Here is a 25,786-nt window from a genome sequence, read left to right as displayed (position 1 = left end):
CTCCAAAGGGAATTATCATCATCATCATCATTTTGGCTAGGTATCACAGGAAAATAGCTTTACAGAATTATGTTAATACAATTTCTGGATTTAATATTACATGAAGCTTAGGTGCAGTCCCTGTGGGGTCTTATTTTGGATTCACCCTTTACTCCTAGGTATAGGAGTCGAGTCAGTGTTGAGCAAGTCCATATATGTGTGTGTGTGTGTATGAGGATTTTATTCCAAATCTCTGTTTTCCTAGTGCATGAAGACTATCCAAAGTGCAGCTAAACCTAACCTGCAGTTGCCCCTTCTGAAATAACAAATAACCTCAAAAAAGACAACCTTAACCTAAGAGAACCTTAACCATAACCTGAGCCTCCATCCCCACTGGATCATGGCTTACTAATCTTCATTGTTTTATTAGTTCTAAAATACAGGCTTTAAAAAACATTTTGTCCAGCTTTTCTTGTTGTCTTTGGTGGGAGAATTGGTACTAATTACCTCATCTGACATTACTACAAGTGGAATTACTTTTCATGTATAAACCCATTATACCAGATAAAGAAAAATCTCTATGTCATTTAAAGCCACTGAAACCGAATCCAATTTCTTGAGGCATGTTTGTTCAACAGAAATATTCTAATTCAATTAGGAAAGCCTCTTTACAAACATAAAACCATTCAAAATTATCTAGTCTTAAGGGTTCAAGCAAATATTGGGAAAGAAATAAGTCATTTGAAGTTTTTTATTCAAGTTCATTTTTAGTTCTATTTCAGTGTTTATACTGTTACTATTATAACTCATATCAAGGGCCTGGCACTATGCTAGGTATTAGAGATACAGTGTGACTATGTGAGCAAGATCTACAGAACCCTTGCTCTAATGAAGCTTAGAGAGAAGTGGGGAAGATACCTAAGATTAAATGAGGTAATCTGCAAAAAGTGCTTAGCACAGTTCCTGGCATATAACACAGGTTCAAACACTGTTTCTATTAATACACACAATCATTTCCAAATTGCCTGCCGTTCCTAAGCCCCTGTAGACCTGCATCTCATACTGTGTGGATTTAGGGAGTAGGCAGTGATGTGCAAACACAGTAGGCATTAGGGAGCTCTATATGTAGTCATGTGTTGTTGTTGTTGTTTTTTAAGATTTTATTCATTTTTTTATCTGAGGGAGAGACAGAGAGAGAGAGCACAAGAGTGGGGGGGAGGGTCAGAGAGAGAAGCAGACTCCTTGCTGAGCAGGGAGCCCAACGTGGGACTCGATTCCTGGACTCCGGGACGACGACTCAAGCCGAAGGCAGCCGCTTAACCCACCAAGCCGCCCAGGCGCGCAGTCATGATTTTTGGTTGTACAATTTTATTACCTTTAACTGCTTGATTCAAAATATAGGAGGATATTTTGATAAGTGTGTTGAGGGACACATGTTTTTCTTCTGCCTCAGTCTCCAGTATGGCTTTGTGCAGCACTTACATGGATGTATGACAGAAATAGAAATGGAGAAGACATTGATGTAGGTGCTAAAACTGCCAATAAATGAGGGGGCTTACTGGCAGGTGAAAAGATGGTAATGAGAAGAAGTATAGTAAATGCATGCATTTTGGAAAAGGGAGATTTCTCCTGTGGGAAAAATAATAAGAAATCAGCAGGATGTCCCAAGATTTCTCCAGGCCTGGAAGTAAAAGAGAAAATACTGCCCCTGCTTGACAGGCTGTGTGACAAAAAGGCTCCTCAAGGTGTGAGCAATCCTCAGGAAAGCACATGGGTGAAGAAAAGACAGAGAAGAAGGTAAGGATTTTGCCAATGAGAAACTGTAATTTCAAGATGGGACAGTGGTATTCCTGTGTACTTTTTTCAAGAGAACTGAAAACAATAAATTAGTCCTTGTTCTTTTCCAAACTGTGTATGATGTTCTGGATCAGGGATAACCATGTGTTACTTCTTTTTCTTCATTTTAAAGAGATTATTCTCTTCTCACCATTATATGAATGAGTATAGATTGTTTAAATTTATTACTTTGCTCTAGGCTCAGGATTATAGATAAAGATCTCTATATCTATCTATCTATCTATCTATCTATCTATCTATCTATCTATCTATCTAGACTAGATTGAGAGTATTGTTCATCATCCAGAGATAAATTAAGTGACAAGATTTTTGTTTGCATCCTTTGAGGAGGAGGTGAATATAGGCGTATTCTCCTGGTCACAGACATTGAATGGGAGATGTGCATATGTTGTAAGTAATAAGGGGCACCAATTAGGGTCTATCTCTATAATTTTTACATAAAGACATTGATAAAAGACTGTTCTCTTTCTTCTGAGGTCATAATCTTGATCAAGCTGAATGAACGTGGGGTTATCTATAACCATGCTAGTAACTTGCCCTTCCACATGGAAAATATCTCTATAAAGTGGGAAATAATGAAGCAAATATATAGATAAAAATGGAGCTGAAAACTGGAGAAAGTATTGGTAATATTTATTCACATCCCTGGATTTCAAGATATGTAAAACCATCCACCTCTTTTTAGGATTCAGAGTAACAGAAGGGAATCAGAATTTAGATAAGTGGGATTTTGGTTCAAATCTCAAAAGACTGGGTAAAGAAAAAAAAAAAAAACCCACCAAGGAGCAATGTAAAGAGCAGTGGGCTAAGAGTCAAAGCAGCGGGATTCGAGTTCAGGCTCTTCAATTAATAAGAATTCATGTAAATGTGAGCAAGTCACCCAAGCTTCTTGACTCTCAGTTCTCTCCTCTGTAAAATGACAAAATTAGCCTTTACTTATGTTTAAGATCTTCAAAACTATAAATGCACGTGTCCTAGAAACTTCTAAACTAACTTCACTTTGAAATAGGTGTCCTACCAATGAATAGGTGCTTAATAATCTTTTTCTTTTTTTTTTTTTAAAGATTTTTTATTTATTTATTTGACAGAGAGAGACACACCTAGAGAGGGAACACAAGCAGGGGAGTGGGAGAGGGAGAAGCAGGCTTCCTGCCGAGCAGGGAGCCCGATGTGGGGCTCGATCCCATGACCCTGGGATCATGACCTGAGCCGAAGGCAGTCGCTTAACGACTGAGCCATCCAGGTGCCCCAATAATCTTTTTCTTATAACATTTTATTTTTTGTCTTTTTCTTTCCTTTGCCTTTAAGCTTTCTGTTAAAAACCAAAAGTGTGATGCTGCTAGATTAATCCATTACAGCAGAATGTAAATGTAATCAGTGACTAAATCAAACATGTCTGTCGTCCACAATATTTCCAAAGCAAAAACAAAATGATGGATCCTTCTAATTTGAACCAGCTGAAGTAACTGCTGATTTTTACAGTTCCAATGAAATAGTGAATTGTCAGAATTGATTGTCTCTGCAGATTATCATGCTGAGCACTTATGAACACAGAGGAATAGCAGCCCCTACACCGAATTTAGGGGTTCTTGAAGTTTGGCATTGGAAATACCCCTAATTTGTCCCTTCAGTGGGATCACAACCCTTTCAGTTTGTCCTTCTAACTCCCTTCTCAAGCTCATGTCAATTAAGTTCATCATCGGGACCAACTAGGATACACTGTAGTGGCTGCAGAGAATGTTGTGCTGGAGTTTCAAGACTGTATCCAGGCTCTTGGGAGAGAATGCTATGACAAAGATGTAGTTTCTGCAAAGGGCACAATCCTTGAAAATGTGACTTTTGTGACTGTGATGGGTGTGTGCCATCCAGTCACTAACTTAATCTTGTATTCCAAATGTTATTTGCCTTTTAATAGAAAACTTGCAAGTTCCATTTCTAAATGATAGGACTGAGCCTTTGATTTGTATGCAACAGGCTTCCCTACTGGGTGATATATTTTGGGATGAGGGCATTTTCTACATTATTCTTCATATCCAACCATATATTCTACTTATTGACCATGCCAAGACAGCATGAATTTAAGTCCCCAGTGTCTTTCACAACTCCAATTTGTTCCCAGCATGAAGTGCCACTTATATTGGTTTGAAATTCTATTTTAAACTTAGAGCCCACGATTTCTGTGTGGGATGTAAAGTTGACAAAACGCATACTTTTTTCCTAATGCAAATCCTACATGCATTGGCTTTCAGGTAGTCAGGCTGACACTGTTGGGGGCGTGTAAGACAGAAAATAACTCCTGTTAAATAAAAGGCTAAGGAGCGAGGAAAGAGGAACAGATCTATTTTGTTAAATGGAATTTTTAGAGACATAGAGAAAATGGTTCTGTTTTGTTTTGAAGGAGATTAAGAATAAAAATCAAGTATTTAAAATGAGAGCAAATACATGTTAGGAGGTCAAGGAAAGTGACAATCTGCCAGTTGTGACAACATTTAATAATATTCAAATTAATTATAATATCGAAAATGGAAAACTCTGACTTCAAATGAATAATGAATAGCAAAACCAGACACAGCTCTGAGGTGAAATGTGATTTTCATGAGGATGGGAACATTTAACATTTATACAGCAGTTCATAGTCTCAAAGTCATATATCAGTGACAACTGTAAAATACATCTTTAATTTGAATTGATGAAATACTCTGCAGGAGTACATTCAGGTGGTTGTACACTCCCCTCCCCAAATAAAAGGAGACAGAGAGAGAGAGGAGAGATTTGGATAAACAGATGCTTAAAGAGACAGAGAGAGAGGAGAGATTTGGATAAACAGATGCTTAAAAACTGCTTAAAAAATGTAAGTCAAATGCCCTCATATCCAGTCACTTGAAATGCTTTAATTCTTGGTAGGTATGTCTTTGTTATTCATTCACATAAATATTCATAGTATGTTGCATCTCTTCACGTGTTTAGAAGTTAAGGGTAATTCACATTCTGAATGCAAAAAGATTGATTTATAAATATGCACTGTAATCCTTAGACACTACTTAAAATAAAAGCCTTTTAGATCATGCATTTTCTCTAAGACAGTCAGCTCTGCACTACTCTTCCCATATCCTTGCACCGGTTGAAGTTTAGATAAATTTTCTTTTTTTTCTTAAGATTTTATTTATTCATTTGACAGAGAGAGAGAGACAGCGAGAGAGGGAACACAAGCAGGGGGAGTGGAAGAGGGAGAAGCAGGCTTCCCGCTGAGCAGGGAGCCCGATGCGGGACTTGATGTGGGACTTGATCCTGGGACTCCAGGATTGTGACCTGAGCCGAAGGCAGACGCTTAACAACTGAGCCGGTGAAGACCACACTTGCCTAGAGAGTTTGGTCCAACCATCTACTTTTCTGCTCCAATGCTCAGTCTAGTAACAGGGCTATGGAGAACTCAATAACAGTCTTACGCAGACACTTCATTCCTAGTAGGAAGGTTTTAGTAGGATGTCACTGCCAGCCCCAGCTCTACCCCTTGCAGGTTAAGTTCTCCCCATGGGAGAGAAGCAGCAGTGTTCCCTGCCACTTCCAGGCTTGACTCGTACAGCCTTGAAGCCTTTCGCCTTTTTGTTGGCTACAATGGTGATGACCAGAATGATGTGGTTATGAAAGCCTTGTAAAAATGGCAGAGCTGCCATTTTCCTGGTTTTTTAAATGGCCCCATGAAGAACACCTGTTCACTAATCTGAAATACCTCCCTGGACTGTGAGCATGATAGGGATAAATTTTTGTTTTGTTTAAGAAGTGCATTTGGACTTCATTTTGCTTTTACCTCTTATGACTCTAACTGATACATGTCTGGATTTGTTACTATAAACTTCGATCTCTAAGCCCAGCAGGCTTCTCAGTAGAACTTTGCAATTCTTAAGAAGCTGCCTTTCTCTTTGCCTCTTCAGCTTTTTGAAACATTTAAAACTCTCTTTAAGATGTCATTTTAACCTCTAGCCCTTAATTTCTCAACAGATGACATTAACTCCTGGAGAAAATAATGCCATCGGGTATGAATTCCTCTAATTCTCCACTTTCACAAATCAAAAATTGTCTATATTTGTCCCAAACTTGATTCTTTTTGCTTTACTAAAATTTTGTTTTCTCTGTAAAAGTACTCTCCACCTGAGCTCTAATTTTACCCTTCCATCTGCTTAAAGCTTTCTCTATGTTCCTTGTCCTTTCTCTCTCCTATATCATTAATTTTTCCTCCCTCCTTCCTGTATCCCTTTCCTTAAAAAAATAAACATGATCAAGACTCTTTAATCTTTAAAAAATATCTCCTACTTTACTCTGTATCTCCCTCTAATTGTTAATCATCTCACTCCTTTGCTTTTCACATAAGCGTCCTTTTGTTTTTTTTTTAAGATTTTTATTTATTTGACAGAGAGAGACACAGCGAGAGAGGGAACACAAGCAGGGGGAGTGGGAGAGGGAGAAGCAGGCTTCCTGCTGAGCAAGGAGCCCAATGTGGGGCTCGATCCCAGGACCCTGGGATCACAACCTGAGTCAAGGGCAGATGCTTAACAACTGAGCCACCCAGGCGCCCCTTGCGTAAGTGTCCTTGAAGCATGTTTTGGGTTCTCATTTCATTTTATGATCTCTCATTTGCCCACGTTCTGTAATCTGGCTTCTATTTCCAAGGCTTCCTGAAATTCTCTTAAGGAAACTGTGATGATCACTTTGTTGCTGAATCCAGTATTTCTAAATGGTAAATTTGATCATTTCATATTTTTGCTTAAACTTCAATGTCGGGGCACTGGGTCGCTCAGTCGGTTAAGCATCTGCCTTCGGCTCAGGTCATGATCCCAGGGTCTTGGGATCAAGCCCGTATCAGGCTCCCTGCCTGCGTCTCCCTCTCCTCCCTGCTTGTGCTCTCTGTCGCTATCTCTGTGTCTCACTCTCACTCAAATAAATAAATAAAATATTTTTTAAAAATCCAAAAAACACTTCAATGTCATTCTAAATTAGAGTTAAGCCCAAACACCTTAGCATGGCTTGTAAGACACTTAGGTATCTGACTCTTCTTTATTCTCAGTTTCTTCTGTAACTTCCTTCCGAGTACTCTGTGACCAAATCTTATTGAACTATTTCAAGTTCATTATATGTAAACCTTTATAATTTTTTTCTGAGTTGTTTTTCTAGTTGTCCCTCTACTTGAGATGTATGTCCTCAATCTACTATTTATTTAAATGATTTCTTACACTTCAAGACAGTATTTCCTTCCTCTTAAAGCCTTTCCTATTGCATTAGAGCTCCCTTTCTGTGCCAAGGCATAGTGTTTATTCTACTCTAAATCTTATCACATTGCATTATAATGTCTGGTGTATATTGTCCATGCCCTTATTAGACTCTGAGCTCCTTGAAGACAAAATCCTCATCTTATTCATCTTGGTATCTATCACTAGAACCTAGCTTAGTGCTGAGGGCAGAGTAAAGAGATAATACATGTATTTATTGAACAATGGAATAATGAGTACAAGTTATTTCCTTATTTATAACCAAGTTCAGAAAGTTAGTGACCCTAGTTAGATAGCATGCAGTAACGATAAACCAGATATACACATTGTTGATAATGTAAAAACATCAAAATGTAAAAAAAAACAAGGTGATGATGTTGTGAATTTTATCCAAGTTAGCAAATAGAAATGCTCATTTAAATTATTTTTAGAGCGGGCGCCTGGGTGGCTCAGATGGTTAAGCGTCTGCCTTTGGCTCAGGTCATGGTCCCAGAGTCCTGGGATCAAGTCCTGCATCAGGCTCCCTGCTCCTTGGGAGCCTGCTTCTCCCTCTGCTTCTCTCTCTCTCTCTGTCTCTCATGAATAAATAAATAAAATCTTTAAAAAAAAATTATTTTTAGAGGAAAAGAAATTTGTATCTAAGAACTAGTCAGCAGATACTTTTATTAAAAAAGCTATTTATGCTTTTATAAGAAAATTAAAAAGCATAAATGAAAAATTGCTTTTGAATAGCAACTAAGACCACAGACTGAAGATCATACGTGACAGCTGCAGAGCAGAAAGCAGTCATCCGAATTATGGCTTCCACAGGACCACCTACTACAGGATATGGCAGGTTCTTATAAAGAGGACAGTGGTAGTGGACAGAAGCCAGCAATTCAGAGAATAGAATCCCCAAGAAGGAAGGGGCTGCTTTTGCTAATTGAAGACTGAATTGACGTAAGCACATTTCTGAGAGAATGTTTGACAATGTCAAATGCGTGTGAGGAAAGAAGCCTGATATTGGAGACTCAGCTATTCATGAGTCAGAGTTAAAGAGAGGAAAGTTTTTAATTGCACTGGAATGCCTTCTGTCATTTGAAACGAGCTGGATTACAGTTTCTAAATAATCAGATGGTAAGCCAAACCTCTGGAAAGACTTTCAACCTTTGGTTAAAGAAATGAGCACAGGCCATTTAGAGAAAATAATAAGGATGAAATGAGATTTTCCATGACACAAATAGAACACAAAATAATTTAAAATGAAGTGAACAGCAGTGTTGAGATGAAGTAAGATTAATGAACTAATAGTTCAATTGAGGTTTTCTTGTGATTCTGAAGATTAAGTTTATCAAGTGAGAGCTTCAGTGGAATTTCTAGGTCATGTGATAGGATTTCAAGGTCAGATGAAAGTAAATACAATCAAATGGCTCTCAAGTTCATATTCAGTGTTCCTAATTTCTCTTATATTTCTTCCTTCTAAGGTTTAAAAAGCCAATATTTATTCTTTCTATAACTAGGTTGTTTTTGCCAAGTTCTTCTTCACTTACAATTATCTTACATTATGATGTTCTGTCCCCTACCTCTCCCCTTTTTTTTCAAATCATTCTGGTTGATTATTTACCTTTGTCTCTTACAGAAATGAACCTGAATACTTAAGCTCACATAAAAGTTATACCTGTTATTATGTTAGGATCCAAGTAAAAAGCACTTTAATCCCAATTCGATATTCCATGGATTTACTTATGCTTTAAGTGTACAATATTATTTTAAAAAGTGTACAATATTGTACAAAGTTTTTTTATTACTTTATTTTTATTTGTCACCAATTCATGTATAGTTTATTCACGTATAAGCTGTTTGTATCCATAAATTAAGAAATAGAAGATCTTTTTGTTTAAGATTTTATTTATTTATTTGACAGAGGACAAGAGCACAGGCAGGGGAGCAGCAGACAGAGGAAGAAGCAGGCTCCACACTCAACAGAGAGCCCAATGTGGGGCTCGACCCCAGGACCCTGGGATCATGACCTGAGCCGAAGGCAGATGCTTAACCAACCAAGCTACCCAGGCATCCCTAAGAAATAGAAGATCTTGAGAAGTAACCCTAAAATCTGTTTTCTCTCAAATATCTTCATCCCTTGAGAAATAGGTGACTGGTAGTAAATAACTATTTTCTCCCAATTATACATTTTCTCACTACCTCATAAAACACACAAACATTGGCACAGAACAGGATAATGTAGTACGGTCTTAAAATGATTTTTTTAAATTTAATTTTGTTTTATTATATGATTTTTTTGGTGGAAACCAAAAATCATCAAAATTTCTCCGGTTGTCTCCTGAATCTTTTTTGCATTCTGAAATTGAATAAAAGTATCTTCTTCATAGCCAAATGCAGTAAAGGTCTTACTGATTGTTAGTTTATGATAAGACCTGACAGAGCAGCCAGATTTTTTAAAAACGTTGCTCTAAAGAAGAATATTTTTGTCTACTAACTTGAATATTTAGAACATTGAGTGAAAATCACAAGGGTCAATGACCAGTATAATCAAGTTGGAGAGGCAGCTTGGACTAAATGGAATACTTAATAGAACAAACTTTCACAGTTTACCATTGACTTATAAAGACCCGTCAGTTAATAATGCATCAGGACAGCTATTCCTGTATGCATAACATGTCTACCTGTGCCAATTCAGGAAGCTAGTACTGAGAAGAGAGAGCCACCACTTTTCAGGTCATGTTGAAAGAGCCCAATGAGGGGTGCCGGAGTGACTCAGTCGGTTAAGCAGCCAACTCTTGGTTTTGGCCCAGGTCATGATCTCAGGGTCCTGAGATCAACTCTTGCATCTGAGCTCAGCACTCAGTGGGGAGTCTGCTTCAGGATTCTCTATCCCTCTGCCCCTTCCCCCACTCTTTCCCTCTCTCAAATAAATAAATAAATCTTAAAAAAATAAAAAAGGAAAAAGCCCAATGAACTGTGAGGTCTCTTTAAAATGAAAACCTCTTACAAATGAAGAAAGGCAAACAAGTTGAAGAAAGGCAAATATATTGTTTGTAATGTTTTATTCTTTGAGTGTCCTGAAGAATAGGGTATATACCTTTAGAAAAATGTCAGTTTCTTGGTTTTGGAAAGCTTCAGAGAGTTCCAGTTGAAACTCAAAGATATAACTCAAAGATATATATCATTAATTTGGTTTCACATAATTTGAAAGTTGTAATAACTTTTCAAAATGAGAAATCTACTGGTTTCCTAATGTCTAATAAGATTCATCAACTCATCCAACAGATAGATTTAGAAAAACTTATTATCTTGCAAACATGTTTATTCGCTAGAATATTTTTTTACATTTCTTCCTCCTTCTAGTATATATAGCACGAAATTAGTGATGGGGGATTTAAGAGCAGCATCAATCACTAGGAATTTAGTATTCTTGCTCTATATTTTTATTTCAACTTCTTATTAAGTAGGAGCTTGTAATTGTGATTCATTCCTGTTCTAAGCTAGCTAATTTTATTTAGACCCTGACCCATGTAAATTCTTAGTGAATTACATACAGGATTTTTTTTTTTTTTTCAGTTAACCACAGTGAGAGACTGTGAGAGTGGTTGAAAAATGGAGTTGGGAAAGACTATGTTTTCTTAAATTTGGAAGCTCTGTGACGATATTGAATGGAGATACCTTTGGAGGTGAAGTAAAGAGAACTCTGTTTTTAGGCTTCCTCATCCCCATCTTAGAAAGCAGGCACCAACCCAGTGCTCCAGGAGGGTGCTGCCAGGAGTCTGCATCTTTCCATCTGCAGGTGACCTCATCTGTAGTGTTCCCCATTATCTGCAAATGGTAGGGTCTGCCACAAAGTCTCACCTCTTGGGAAAGGTATCAGACTTGGAGTCAAAAGCCTCTAGGCCTCGTGTAGGATCTTGGATAAAACCGTGTTACCTGGAATTATTTCCTCTTTTGTGAATTAAGATTGCTTAACTTACTTATTCTGCAAGTATATGAACACTTCCTAAGGTGGGAGGAATTGAGGCAGCAAATACAAAAGTGCTGACATGGGGTGTGTGTGTCATTTTCTATGGAAATTGCTGTTGTAACTTTCTTCTGAGTCCTCAAAATTAAAACAACAGACATGACTTTGCTTTGTGATCTCTGAAGAACCATACAAATCAAAGAGATTGTGACAACTAAAGGCAGCAAGTTAAGGCTAAAAGTTGAAACTACAAACATTTATTAGGTTGACTATGAGAATAACATAAAAGATAAGTGTAGTCACCCCTTGATTATTCAGATTGGCTGCAGTTTGTGATTCTCAATGCCCTTTGATTCTCCTTCCCCTTCCTACAACCGACTATTGAATATTTCTCTGCTCATTAACACCTGTCTGGGAGTGGGAAGGTGAAATGCTAATCAGCCCAGCCCTTTTGGTTAATCATTAGCTGCTATGATCCTTTTTCTTTTATTTTCCTGAAGTTGAGACAGGGAAAAGTTGAAATCTTTTACTACAATGTTGGCTGTAGATTTCTAAACTTTGTGTCACCTCCCCTCTCTTCTACTGAATAGATAAATTCAGATATTTTGTTTTCAGTCGTGCATGAAAGAGAATAAAAAGATCTAGGAATTCATCAGTTCTCAAGTGTCACTATAACTTCACATTACATATTTCTTACTGGCCAGTGTTTGGAAAATCTTAATCCCCTACAAGGAAGCCTCAGGATTTAATAGTGGCAACTTTAAGTCATGGCCCTATATAAATAACTACACTTGCTAAGTGAATTTAGACCAATAGGGAATCAACCTGGAGAAAATGACTGAAGACTACCCTCCCCTTTGCCTCTGGTAGACATGACAGGACCCTCCCCACACCAAATAAGGGAAGAAGAATGTTCTGAGCATTAAGGACACTAAGAATAAATCTGAGCTATCACAGATAAGATTACTTTCGACTCTTTATTTCATGTTTTCTGACATAGACCCCAAGATCTATAATTATCTTAAGGAAACTGTGGGGGCTTAGACAGTACTTTTAGTTATTTTGTTGTTGTTGTTGTTGTTTTCCCTATCTTTCTTTGGGGCTGGAGAGCTGGTGTGTGTGTGTGTGTGTGTGTGTGTGTGTGTGTTCCCCTAGAGTGCCCCCCCCCCCCAAAAAAGTGCTGAAGAGTCCTAGGGAGATGAGGCTATTTTTGTTCGAAGCTGATACTTCTGCCTGAGCCACAAGCACAGCTTGGAAAAGGCTCAGGTTGTTTCCAGGGGGAGAACTCTGCAGAGAAGAGACGAAGTTCAACAGGACAACAAAAGGGCAGCAGAAACAGCCAGGAAAACGAAGAGCCTTCACGTTTTTCACACAGAGCCCCCTATCAGAGTTCTCGAATTCTAAAGTATTCTGCAAAGTGCCACTTGACCGGAACTTTTCGCCTGCTTTTTCCATTCTCCAACCACCATGACTGAGATCACTGCTGAAGGTACTGCTACCATTTTCCAATAGTACCAATAGGAAAAAAAAGGTGGAAATCGACAGTGACATTGACAGTCAAGTTGTCAACTTAAATGTTGCTTTTAGATACTTGTCTTGATCAATGATTCTATACGGGATTGGAGAGGTGGATTTGGGAGTGGAGAGGCTATAGATCTGTGTGTTGGGGGAGAGAAGGGGTTTCTCTGCATTTTGCATGGGGAAACTCTTCTCTGCTATGCCAAAGGCCCCAGTAGGTACCAGTTGTCACCCACACCTCTATAAATAGCTATGGTCATGTAACATAACCGCTGATATCTTACCTTGCAAAAATTACAAGACTTGCAAGGATAGAGACCACAATGAACTTAAAATGTTGCATTTAATGTTTGAATGTAGAAAAATTATTTTGAGCATTTTTGCTTTATGATCTTTTAAAATGGAGATCTTAAATTTGTTTTTCCTTTCTAACTTAAGTGTATAAATATGCATACACACATACGTAAGATTTAAGATGTAAGTGCTCCCACAAAATTTGTATATATTTTACTATTGGTAGATATACAGAGACAAAGTTAGAAATCCACAAAATGTAGATCAATATGATTTTAAAATGAAGCAATTTGAATTCTGATTCTTTTCACACACCCCATGTCTCTTTTACCTCTATATGATGAACTCTATCTTTCTATTAAAGTAAATATTTTGTTTCAGTGCTTCCTCTGAAAAGGTTTATGCCATAACTAAAACATTTTTTTATTATTTGATCATGGTAGCAATTGTTTCATCTATATATAAATATGTAAAATATATGTAAATATAAAAATATATGTATATTCCTTAGAATGAAAGGACCCTTTAAACAACTAAAGCATTTTGAATCCAGACACAATCCAGTTCTAGTGAGGTAAAAATCTGGGAGGTGGATCTAAAATTTGCTTCTGACAGCTATAAGAAAATCAGACAGGTGGTGCTCTCATCAGCTTCCAAGTTGAATGCTGTTTTTAATTAGACAACTGAAAAACAGAACATGTGGTTTTGGCTCTTTGCATAGATGCTAGTATGGACACACAGTGATTTCGGAGTTGGAGATTTTCAGTCAATATTTATAAGGAGAAATGTCTTACTTGTACCTTCCACTGAGAAATTTAGTCTGGCACCCCAAACTGATAAAAACAATTACTGAGAGGTTTCTGTGTATCAGGTATTTTGCTCAGGACTTTGTGCTATTTCCTTATTTAAACCTCATAGAATTCAGTTAAGCCAGCATTATTACCTCCATTTTGCAGAAATAGAAACTGTAACTCAGATGTTCGGTGACTTGCTCAAGACTATGGCATTGCCAAGATTAGAAGCCAGCTCCCTTAGATCTAGTTTGTGTTATTTCTTTTCTGTAAGAGGATATCAGGTTTAGTCTTCACCAATTTTAGTTCAGAATTTGCTAACTAAATATAAATAGCATTTTTTCCTATTCCTTAGATATTCTGTGTCATGTGGTCTTTAGTTTGTCTTAAAGAGAGCTATCTTTAACAGTTGCTTGCTTAGCCCCGCACAAGTTAGTAAGATACCTATGAATGTGTTTCCCTCCCTGTGGACTGGGTGTGGGCATCCAGCCGATTCAGGAGGTCACAACCAAATCATGTTTGGTTTGCTTGTGGATTATTCTCTGTAGAACTTGGTACTTGATTCATAAAATTTTTTTACAGGAGAATTCTTGATTATGAAATAGAATTTTTGTTTCTATCTTGTCCCCGTGGAGTATCTAAAGGATTCTCACAAGACCTCTTGGAATCTCCCATAAAAATCATTGAATTAGTAATAAAGGGTAAAAAACACCAGCTAGTGAGGGTCGTTTCCTGCTCCTTGGCCTTTGCAGTTCATAGGATCTATGTCATCTGAACATCAATTATGTACTTTTTTCCTTTTCGGGAATGATTTATTAATCATATTTCTCAGATGAAAATTAGACTGCCAACTAAGAGCTGAATTTTTAAGGTTAGCACCTCAGTCATTCTCTGGGGTTATCCAGAGCTTCTGGCACACTTCTCTCCTACACACTTTTCATTTTGTCTTCATGATTCTCACTTTTTTGTGTCCCAGCCTCAATAGTCTTCTTTTAGTCTTTTGTAAGGGGTATGCTTTTGTACAGAACTTAGGTACATGTTATTCCCTTAGCCTGGAATAGTCTTTCCTCTCATCTGCTGTATTTCTTTTGCCACCACTTTGGGGCACATTACGAAAATGTAAGTACTACATCAGTAGACTGTGACATCTACTGATGACTCTTCCCATCCATTTATCACAACGTAAGCAAACGCTGTACAGCAATTATGAAAGGTAGAGCTAGAGTAGCCTCTTAGAGAGTTCTAGTCTACTGTCCTGACCTCCACTGTTGGAAAACTGAGGCTGATACAGATTAAATGACTCCCCCATGGTCATTGATAATTAGAGGAAGTCTGAAGATATAATTCATGTCTCCTGTGGCTTCTCTCAGTGCTTATTCAACTATAGCCGCAGGACACATCGATAAACCTTACCAAGTTCTTTACATAGATTACAAGTGCATGTTCCAAGCCTGACTACTTCATCTAACAGAACAAAGGAAGTAATGCTAAATATGGAATTGTGTTTCAGGTACAGAGCCATAGATGAAGTAGAACTAGGACCAAGTTGGAAGCCAAAGGATTTTAGAGAAATAATATCTTTGATTCTGGCCATGATGAATTTATAAAGATAATTATAATGACAATTATCATAACAGTTCACACCAAAAACTAATGATGTACTATATATTGGCTAATTGAACATAATAATAAAAAAGAAATCTAAAAAATAGTAATAAGAACAATTCACATATTGAGAAGACATTAAATGTCAAGCACTGTATGAAGTTTGTTATATGATCTATATGTTATATAGATACTTTTATCATTGCTATTTATAGAATAGGAACTTGAAATTTAGAGAGGTTAGGGATTTGCCGTGAATTCACACAGCTGTATACGGTAGAGCTAAGATTCACATCCAGATCTCTATCTGAGTCATGTTGACCACTTCTCCTTGCTGTGTGAGACTAATAGTTAGCCTGCTGTTCCTTCAGAGGCTGACAGGGGCCTACCCTAGGCCACTGTTCTGATTTGGCCCATGCTAGATTGAGTAAGTTGGATCAGGCCACAGACTGGATCAAATACAAAGAGTGCTAGGGTTTAGGACTATAAATAGCCTTCTACCTTCTTTCCAGAGGCTATTTCTAGACAAGTGCCAAAGTTAGCTTCCCTTATGAGTTTCATGTGAACTTGCATTTGACAGCATACAGCACTATGCAAAAATACCTTTGGAGTAATTTTGGTAGTTAATTTTTTTAAACTATAGTTAATTCTTAATAGCTTGGTTGAAACGATAGAGACTTTTTTAAAAGCTGATAAAATTTGTAATTTTTTCAAATTGCCAAGGTAACTAACATACAGTCAAATTATGCTTTACAGTAACATCTATGTAACTGTGTTCTCTCGGTCCAAGGATCTCCAAAATAGAGGGAAGTACAAATTTCTACATAATAGATTCAAGTTGGTAAAGATCTTATATATAATTAACTGGTAATTTACTAGAAAACTTAGTTAAGGGTAATTAAAAAAAAATTAGGTCAAACTCTCAACTTCTAAACTCCCAACTTCTAAACTATTATATAACTTCAGGATTCAAGAGAAGGTTTATTATACCATATATGGGATTGTTTCCTCACTCTTAGCTCAACCGTGTTTTACTGCTTCTGCAACAAACCTGTGGAAGGATTTGATATCCAAAATGTAGAGCAAAAATCGTAATTTATTTTACACAATGCAGTGTTTCAACAGACTGTAAAGCACATGAGCTCCCATTGTTGCTCTCAAGAAAAAAGATCGAAGATTCACAGCCAGACTAATTAACTATGCACACAAGTTATGTCACCTAGAGCAACAGATGGTGAAATTAAGAGAAGGAGAAGATCCAGCCTACGTATTTCTATCTTGCTAAAACTGAGTGGCTATTCTGGCCCAAGTCGAGATGACTTGGGTTGGGAGGAGGAGGAAGTACTAGGTTCAAGCCCTAATCACTTCCAAATTATGTTCTCCTGTTCAAGAAAAGCAATACCCCACATCTAGAATATCATTTTTAGTTCCACAAGCACATTTTAAAAATTGATATTGACAAGACAATATATTTGGAGAAGGACCATGATTGTAAGAGGCACAGTTAAATGAAAAGACTTGTGCATAGGTTGTTTAAGGAGAAGATCAGGTTTTTTTATTATGCAGCACTCGGGGACAAAGTGAAAACCCATAGATAAAAGTCTAGAAGCCACAAAAAGGCAAACTCTTGGCAAAATATAACTCAAAGCCTAACCAACCATTAAAATGATAGCTAGAACTAACTCTTCTGATTCAAAAACAAAAAACAAAAAAAAAAAGAAAAATACATAAGTAGAAATAAAAGAAAAACAATGAAAAAAACACAGTCTGCAATTTTCAAGAAATAGGTGGATGAAGAATATGTTAAAAACTATACCATAGCATGCAATCAGCAAAATCCAGGCAGGCTACGGGAACCTTTATGATATAAACAACCCAGTTCCTTCAAAGAAGTTATTGGAAACAAAAAGAGATGCCAAGGAAACCTATAGTAGAAAGAAATGTTACCCATCATAATGTGTAAAATTAATAGATCCTGATTCAGACAACCTTAAAAATTCCAATGAAATAATTGAAAATTTGACATATTTTGAATGTCGGATGATATTAATGAATTACTTTATCTTTAGTGGGGTGACCATATTGTGGTTATGTTTTAAAGCTACTTATATAATTTGGAGATACATACTCAAATATATATGGATGAGATGATACAATGTTTGAAACTTGCTTCTAAATAATATACCAGAGAGGAGTATCAATGAGGTGTATGTGACATCAGACTGGCCAAGACTTGGTTATACTGGGACTGATGATGGGTACATGGGTTTTGTTACAATATTCTGTCTACTTTTGTGAATATTCAAGCCTTTCCTTAATAAAAAGCTAGGTAAAAAATAAAGAACAGAGTTGATGTTTTTAGTAAAAATTTACTTTTTGTAATATATATGGGTCAGTGAATCCACTGACCATCAAATTTATTTGTAAGTGCAAATTACTGTCTAAATTAGCAGTCTGTTATTGAAATGGAAACCAAATATACTTGTATTAGACAATGGGGTCCAGAAATGTGCATGACATTTGTAACAGCAGAAAAGGAAATAATGATATTTTTAAAAAATATGTTATAATGTGGGGATTTGAAGGTTAGTTTTATTTCATTTCTCAAAAGTATTAGTGACATCAATTAGACATCTTAATTAGTAACATCATTTTTTGAGATGGTCCATGTGAAAACCTGAAAAGAAATTAAAAACCTAAGAAGTCAATATGAGGCAAGGAAAAATAGTTCTAAAAAATGCTATGGTCAGGAACATCATATTTATTGACAGGGCATTAAGGACCAAGTCTTTTATGAATATCTTTTTAAAATATCACAGAAACTCTGAAAGGCTAAGAGGCAGATATCACAGAAATCTGATCAGTCTGATTCTAAAACTTCTCAATCTTCTTTCCTGCTCAAGTTGAATTTAGAAAAAGAGAAGAAAAGCAAATTGTGAAAAGCAGATGGGTGACATAATTCATTGAAAATCAGAGAGAAAAGGTAGTGTAGCACTGAAAGAAGGCAGCATTAAAATAATTAAAGGCAGCATGATGGAGTACAAAGCATGTGGAGTTTAGGTCAGATATCCAGGTTGGAACACCAGCTCCATTACTTAACCATAGTTATCTGGGGCGGGGGTGGGATGGGAGGTGGAGTGTGGGGGTGGGGTTGGGATGAGGAGCCTCATAAGAGGCCAGAAGAATGTTTTCAACTTTTTACAAGATCATGCTTCTTGGCAAATTATGTTTATGTGTACATTTAAAAATTGTGCAAAGCATCCATGCTGCAAAATCTATAGTGAAAGTGAACAGAAATGCATCTTTTTAGTATCAACCTTTGCTGGGTTCCATTAAGAAGCTTTTTGTTGCAGCTTTTGTTATTATTTGTAATAGTGATTCTTTTTTTTTTTTTTACCACATTTTAAGAACACAGTGCTCATGGAAGATGTTCTGCTTGTCAGCTTAAAAGCTTAATTTTTTGTTTTTGGTGATCATTGTGACTATAATTTAAAAACCGTGCTACTTTTACAATGCAAAAATGAATTGAGCCTATTCAGCTATTATTCTAAGGGCTTAGGAATCCTTAGAGATTTAAAGCCTTCAAGGCTGTTTGCATTAATTTTTAATCAGTTAACAATATTTAATATGAGAGAAACATAAAACAGTGCAACTAAGCAATTTTAAAGTGGTCTATATTGACCTTTGGGTTGAATATATCAATTTGAAAAGAGAATGCGTACATAGATGGTTAAGATTTTCCAGTTAAGCTTTTGGTTTTACAGTTATGGAGTTGAAATCATTATTCTTTTCTTCCATCAAATAAAAAGAAACCCTTTGGAGAAATGTTCAATATATTTTTAAAATGCAGATTATTTAAAGTAACACATTTAAAAAGAACAAATTAGGGAAAAACCTTCATCTGAAAATCATGCATTAACATAATCAATACTTCCAAGCTTATGGAGTTCAGTTTCTGTTCAACTCAAAGTTCTAGGAAAATCTAGCAAAGTTAAGGTTTACTTTCCTTAATTCCCATTTTCTCTGAAAAACCAGAACGCCATGAATAATTTCTGATAGGAAGGGCTTATTTGGGTGTCACATGAACATGTATTGCCCCGAGTGAGGGTTAAACAGAGATAGATGAACTTTCTGGCCCAAAAAGATAGTATTTTCCATCTTCAAAGGAAGTTAAAAAGAATATCCTTGGCAAATGTGTAATGAATAAAGTCCTGCTTCTCTCTGTACAAGTTATGCTCTATAAACATCAAACATCTCCACATCTCTGTGCCTGAAGTCAAGCTGTCAAAAGCACATGGAATTTATGATTCTGAGAGATCCTTTGGTATGTAAATGAGCTGTTCCCCCATAAACCACAGAGTCCATCTCACTTATGATGTACTTCATATTACATTTAAATATGTATGGTTTAGATATTTCCTAGTTTGGTACCTGTGGCAAGGGCTGGGGTATGTGGTCTTCACTTAAATTAAAGATACAGTCGTTTAATCTAGAAGAACAGATAATTTATGTTTGTTCAGCAACCTGCTTGTTATAAACAGGTTTTCTCATTGCTACTCATTTGCTGCATCCTCCCCCTCTCCCTGACACAGGTTTCTGAAATGTTGAGAAAAAAGAAAGAAAGAGCTCCTAATATATGCATAATATATAATATAATATAATATAATATAATATAATATAATATAATATAATATAATATAACATAACATAATATAATATAATATAATATAATATAATATAATATAATATAATATAATATAACATAACTCAGGGCATTAATGAGCTTATGGATGTGAGAGAATCATTTCCACTATTTAGACCTTCAAAATATTGTTAGCGAGGTTTCTCTGGAAAATTTATTGTTGCCTATTAAAATAAAATCGTCATATGACTAAGAGAATTTTCTGTTTGTGGTAGACATTTGATATAACATCAAGACAAAATGGTAATTATAAAGTGACATTTCTTTGACCTCCAGTGCCGGAGCTATTATTTTTATCCATCGTTATTCTTATTTAACTTATGTATAATTGCCTGGGGGAAAAGAATACGGTATAAAATCTTACGTTACCAAGTATGGTAAAATGCCAAGCTTGTGAATTTTAATATGCAGAAGCATTCGGCATCGCATTTAGAGAGAAGTGAGCAAACAAAATACATCCATTTGAAATATAACAAAATTATACACCCTGTGGTATTAATTATCAACCTATAATTAGATTTATACAGCAGGAGGTCATGTCAGAGGTTCAGTTGTAGTCAATACTTTAGAACTTATTATGCACCAAGCTGAATACCAGGCAATAGGGACATGAAGAGGAATAACATAAAGTCCCTGATTCTAATATAGTAGATTGAAAAACAAGCAGGAAAGAGAAAAAATAATCATTAGACTGAAGACTAGACAGATATAAAAATATATAACTCCAGTTTGGATTTATGAATGATGAGTGCTTTAGTTGACAAAGTCATGCTATTGTTCATAAATATTATGATCACTGAAGACACATTGAAACTTGCTTAAAAAATAACTTTAGAGTTATAGTGTCCTATTCTTCACTCTGATGATTTGCGGTGCACATGCTGTTGTCAAAAGGTGAAATGGCTGGCCAAAGTAAGGAGATCAAGAGTAGGTTTGATTAATGAAGAGATGAAAGAAGAAGAGATGGGTGGTAGGTGAGAATTAGTGATCTGTGGGATGAGGCCCTAGGATGATCAAGGTACAGAGTTACTAGGCTAAGAAACTGGGTAAAGATCCTGGTTTAAAGACTCTAGTTTTTTTAAGGCACTCTACTGCTATGTCATTGAAAAGGATGGATACTTTATATTCATGATTTATTTTGAACTTGTAGTTTATTACAATCTCTAGTTTCTGGCCCTCCTATGTGAATATGCTCCCAGTATTTGGGTGTCCATTGCTGCTTTTGATCCCCACTCTACTTTGAGCTCATTTTATATTTTTGGAATGCTATTTCCAATTCATGAACAAATAATGAAATAATACTGTCAGACAGGTACTCACTAAGTAACTCTCTTCAGGATAATAATGAGAAATAAGCTGTTAATAACTAATTTTGTGGTCACCCTTTTTCTAAGTACTATGAGAACTAGTGTTTAGGCCAGTGGTCTTGCTATGGTTTTATAAAGGCCCCGTATTAAGCACTGAAGCAAGGCAAGAGGGTTTTTGAGATACTAGGGAAAGGCCTTTGTCAAGGAACAGATGAAGAGACATGATCTTTAGTCCAAGGTTCAGAAGACATGATGAGGAAGTACATAGGGTAGCAGAAATAGCTAGATTTAAGCAGTAAGTCAGCAGAATGCTCTAAAGACTTTTCTCATAGTGACTGAAAGGGTTATATTAGAAATAATAGTTTTGACAGCTACCAGAAGTTTTGTTTATCTCTTGAATTAAGTAGACCAGGTTTACTATTCAGTTTCTGCCCAGTCTCCCTGGATTCATAAACTTTGTAGGTTGTGACTAGAATTGACTTGTTATAACCATAATCTAGCCAGGGTCCCTGTCTTTGAGTGACATAGGCTCTCAATACCCAGGTGCTTTGGAGCATGGTATTCTTATCTTTGTCCCTTCACTCTGCCATTCACTAATGGATGGAAAGGGGCAAAACTGTTGACATCCTCAAAGATATTCACTTAATAAGCACATATATTTCAAGTATTTGCTTTGGCCAGTAACTATGCTAAGTCTGAGGGTGAATTGTGAAATATATATTCATCTAGCCCTCAAGGAAAGATTTGTAATTGTATAAATAACTATATGATACAAGGCTGCTAGTTCTAAGTTGCCTAAAAGAAGAACAGATGAAATTATATATAAAAATCATGAGATAGATTCCTTGGTTTCTCATCACTCAAGTTTAATGTAGAAAATATTTACACATATGAAAGAGCTAGAGTATGAATTAATATGTAACTTGAAGGATAGCTCTAAATGAAAGAAAAGGGGCATAAAGAAAAAGCAAAGAATTAAGCTTTTGCTAACATCCCTAGGTCCAAAAAATTCCAGGTTAATATATTTAGCAAACAATTATTTGATATATTTTTACTAAGTTAATATCTTGGTCTCATGTTCTATGCCAGAGATCAAAGCTGGAGGAGACATCTTTATTGGCATTTGGGGCAAGAGAACTAGTCAAAGGTCCATCCAAGACACTGCAGGATAATTAGCATATAGTAGTACCCCTCACATAATTTTGACTTCATAAACAACCACAGACATTTTCCTATGGTGATACTAACTACACCCTAGTTAACCAACAAGAACCTAAGATAAAGGTGAGCCTAGGTGCTAATCGTTGCAAAGGAGGTGGGATCAAAGTACTCAACTATGAGAAACTGCTGGTTTATATATCTTCCAATTCTACATAGAAGAGTCTTTTAGATCAATATAAGGGATTTGGATTAGTGGGAAAGTTTTTTTAATATTTTCCAACTAAGTTACCAGTTACCAACTAAGAGTTAGTATACTAAATCAGTTACCACTATGAGTTACCAACTAAGTTACCAGCTAAGAGTTAGCATACTAAATGTGCCATCTATTTCCATGATTCAAAAGTTATTTGGAATAGAATGAAATCTTTCTTGAAATATAATTATATTTGGCTTTCTTAATTTGCATTTATAATTCTATAGTAGAAAGGAAAAAAAAAAAGATGATGATTTTAAGGAAGTGTGAGACAAAGAGATTCACAAACAAAATGGAATGACACAATTTCCCCTGGAGAAAAATCAGTGAAAGGTGATGGCTTATTTTCTGTGTCCTTGAGCTAATGAGTTGAGAAGTGACAACATAATTTGAAGAGAGGCCCAGGTGGAAACATCTCTGATAGGTAAACTGAAAGACAGTACTTGCAAAATTGCCTCATATAGTTTTACAGAAGCTAAATAATAAACCTGAGATTGGATTATATTTCTTTACTTCATAGACACCCTATATTGTGACATATTGAACTCCATATGTCTGGTTAAAGTACTTCCAGTGTTTCTTTAATTCCTTGTAACACTACCAAAATGACAAATATGTTTTCCAATCTTGTAGGAACTCACTTAGAATTAAGTTGTTAGCTAACACTGAACTAGAAACTAAAATGCACAAGAACTCTAAGTGAAAATAAATTAGATAACGTGGCAATTTTTTAATAACACTGTCCCACTTAGTTTTCAAGAGATGAGCCACCTCATCAGTTCAGAGTTAAAACAATATTATGAGTCATCACAGTTTTTAAAATATTAAAAAAACTTTTTGTAAAATATAGGTACTGAAAGCTGCATAGATCATATATATTTATATATCATTTACTAAATAATAATGGAGTTGACATCCACATAACAAGTACTCAGTCCAGGAAACAATATTTTCCATCACCTCTGAAGAATATCCCCATCTGCCGCCCACTCAGTGACTCTCATTTCGGTTTTGCTTTCCAATCAAGATTCCTTTTTCTCCAACCCTTTCTCCACAGGGAACAACTATTCTGACTTCTTTTTATAACAATTTTCTTACTTTGTTTTATAGCTTTATGACCTCTGCATCTATAAACAATATAGTTTAGTTTGGCCAAGTTTGTTCTTTACATAAATGGAACCACACAGCATGCATTATTCTGCGTCTTGCTGCATTAATTCAACACTCTGTAACACTCACCTGTTTTGTTGTATGTCTTTGTAGTTCATGCTATTCTTGCTGCACGAATAGCATGAATGTCATAACTTATTTATCCATTTGAATTTTTCAAAATTGAAGGGCTTTTATGAACAATACAGCTATGATCATTTTTCTTATTTTTAGCTTTGATATTCTATGGTTCTATCATCAATGTATATTTACTTCATAGCACTATGCTCTGTGTTCAAAAGGTGAATTCAGCATGAAGAAGATGCCTTGCTCACTCAGATTGGGTAATATATGTATATTATCATTGCGATCTAGTCAAAAAACATGGAGAAAGTGTGACCTCAGGGCTATCTACCAGAAATGCCCTAGTTTGTTTTTCAGAAGAAATTGATGTATCCCCACAAGATATATAAAATGGGTATTTGGGAGAACAGGGAGGAAGGAATGGAATAGTAAGGACTTCTCAGAGATAAAGAAGTAATCCTCAATGTATAATGAGCCTTATCTGAAACTGTATAGGTAGCAACTCAAACGTAGACATTTAGACCCGGCATAACCTGATATAAAAAAGAGATTGTTCAACAAATATTATTGAATGAAAGTGTATGGAGGCCAGGAGTTCAGCATGTGGATACTGAAACTCATTAACTTTTTCCCATTCAACTATTCCTCTGACCCTATGGAGTTTTATCTTTTTCCTATTTGCTCAGTCTCTAAATTTTGGATTCCTCATTGCTTAATTCCATATTTTCCTCTTTATTCCCACTGTTCCTGCTTTAATTTAAGCTCCTATCAGTTCATATTTGGATCCCTGTATGTGGCACACTGTATTTTTCACCAGTGGCAATAGCAATATTTCCCATCTCATGTGCTCTTCTTATAATGTGACCTTGACTCTTTTTCCACTGAGAAGTGAAGTCTATTTTCCCTTCTCTTGAATCCAGAGAAACCCGTGATGATTACCTCAAGAGATAAAATACAATGAAAATGATACTATATGATTTTCAAAGATAGATCATAAAAATGCCAGGCATGTCTGTCTTGCTGTCTTGGGATATTTACTTTTGAAACCATGCTGTAAAAAATTTGAATCACCCTGTAGTGAGGCCCATAATGAGAGGAAACAAGGTCCTTGGCTGATAAACTCAGCTGGGCTCCTAGTCAACAGCCAGCAGCAACTTTTCAGCCATGTGAGTGAGCCATCTTGAAAATGGACCCTGCAGTCCCCAGATGAGCCACCCTAGGTGATACTTGTGGAGCAAAGACAAGCCATGCCTGCTGAATTCTAACCTAATCACATATTTCTGAGCAAAATAAGTGATTATAGTTTCAGGCTGCTAAATTTTGGGTTGTTTTGTTATGCAGCAACACATAACTGTTACACTAACTGTTACAGTGTTACATAAGAATCCATGTATTCTCCTAACCTCTAATCCATCTTCTACATGATTACTAAATTAAATCTGTAACACTATATAACCCATTGACTAATGGTTAACTCATTCAGTGTACCACTACTTCAGGCATATTCAGTATGATGTTAGCCAATTGAAAAATTGTTATACCTCTACAACTTTATCAATCACTTATCCACATATTCAATACTTTATTTATTCAAAAATGTTTAAGGAATGTTGACTATTATAAAAGTATTCTAGTCACTGGAGAGATGCTCATTGAAAAAAAGAAGAAAAAGTAGAAGGAGGAGAAGGAGTGCGAGGGGAGGAGGAGAAGGAAAGGACAGAGAAGGAGAAGAAAGGAGGAGAAGGAAAAGAAGAAGAAGAGGGAGAGGAAGAAGAAATTCCTGCTGTCAAAAGACTCACTGAAACAAAATCTCAATTACACCCCACTTGGAGATTTTGCAAATGTGAACGAGCATTTTCTTTGGTTAGTGTGC

The 25,786-nt window shown here is 36.2% G+C and overlaps 1 protein-coding gene across 18 annotated transcripts in view; it reads left to right on the top strand.

The window, feature by feature from the left end:
- Positions 1-12,026: 12,026 nt before the first annotated feature.
- The window catches only part of TRDN (triadin), a 382,659-nt gene continuing 368,899 nt past the window's right edge, over positions 12,027-25,786 (top strand). For 12 of the 18 annotated variants that reach the window (XM_054505539.2, XM_054505529.2, XM_054505538.2 and 9 more), the window contains exon 1: positions 12,028-12,538. In XM_054505539.2, coding sequence (XP_054361514.1) covers positions 12,517-12,538 — 22 coding nt within the window. In that variant the 5' untranslated portion in view covers positions 12,028-12,516. Of the gene's footprint in view, positions 12,539-25,786 lie in introns of all 18 variants that reach the window. The other 6 variants (XM_054505541.2, XM_054505542.2, XM_054505540.2 and 3 more) reach the window with 5 other exon arrangements.

Source organism: Mirounga angustirostris, unplaced genomic scaffold, assembly GCF_029215605.1.
Source record: "Mirounga angustirostris isolate CCGP_5_RB_7025 unplaced genomic scaffold, mMirAng1.0.hap1 SCAF_8, whole genome shotgun sequence".
Classification (NCBI taxonomy): domain Eukaryota; kingdom Metazoa; phylum Chordata; class Mammalia; order Carnivora; family Phocidae; genus Mirounga; species Mirounga angustirostris.
Note: the sequence above shows the minus strand (reverse complement) of the source record. Positions and strands in the feature narration are given on the sequence as shown.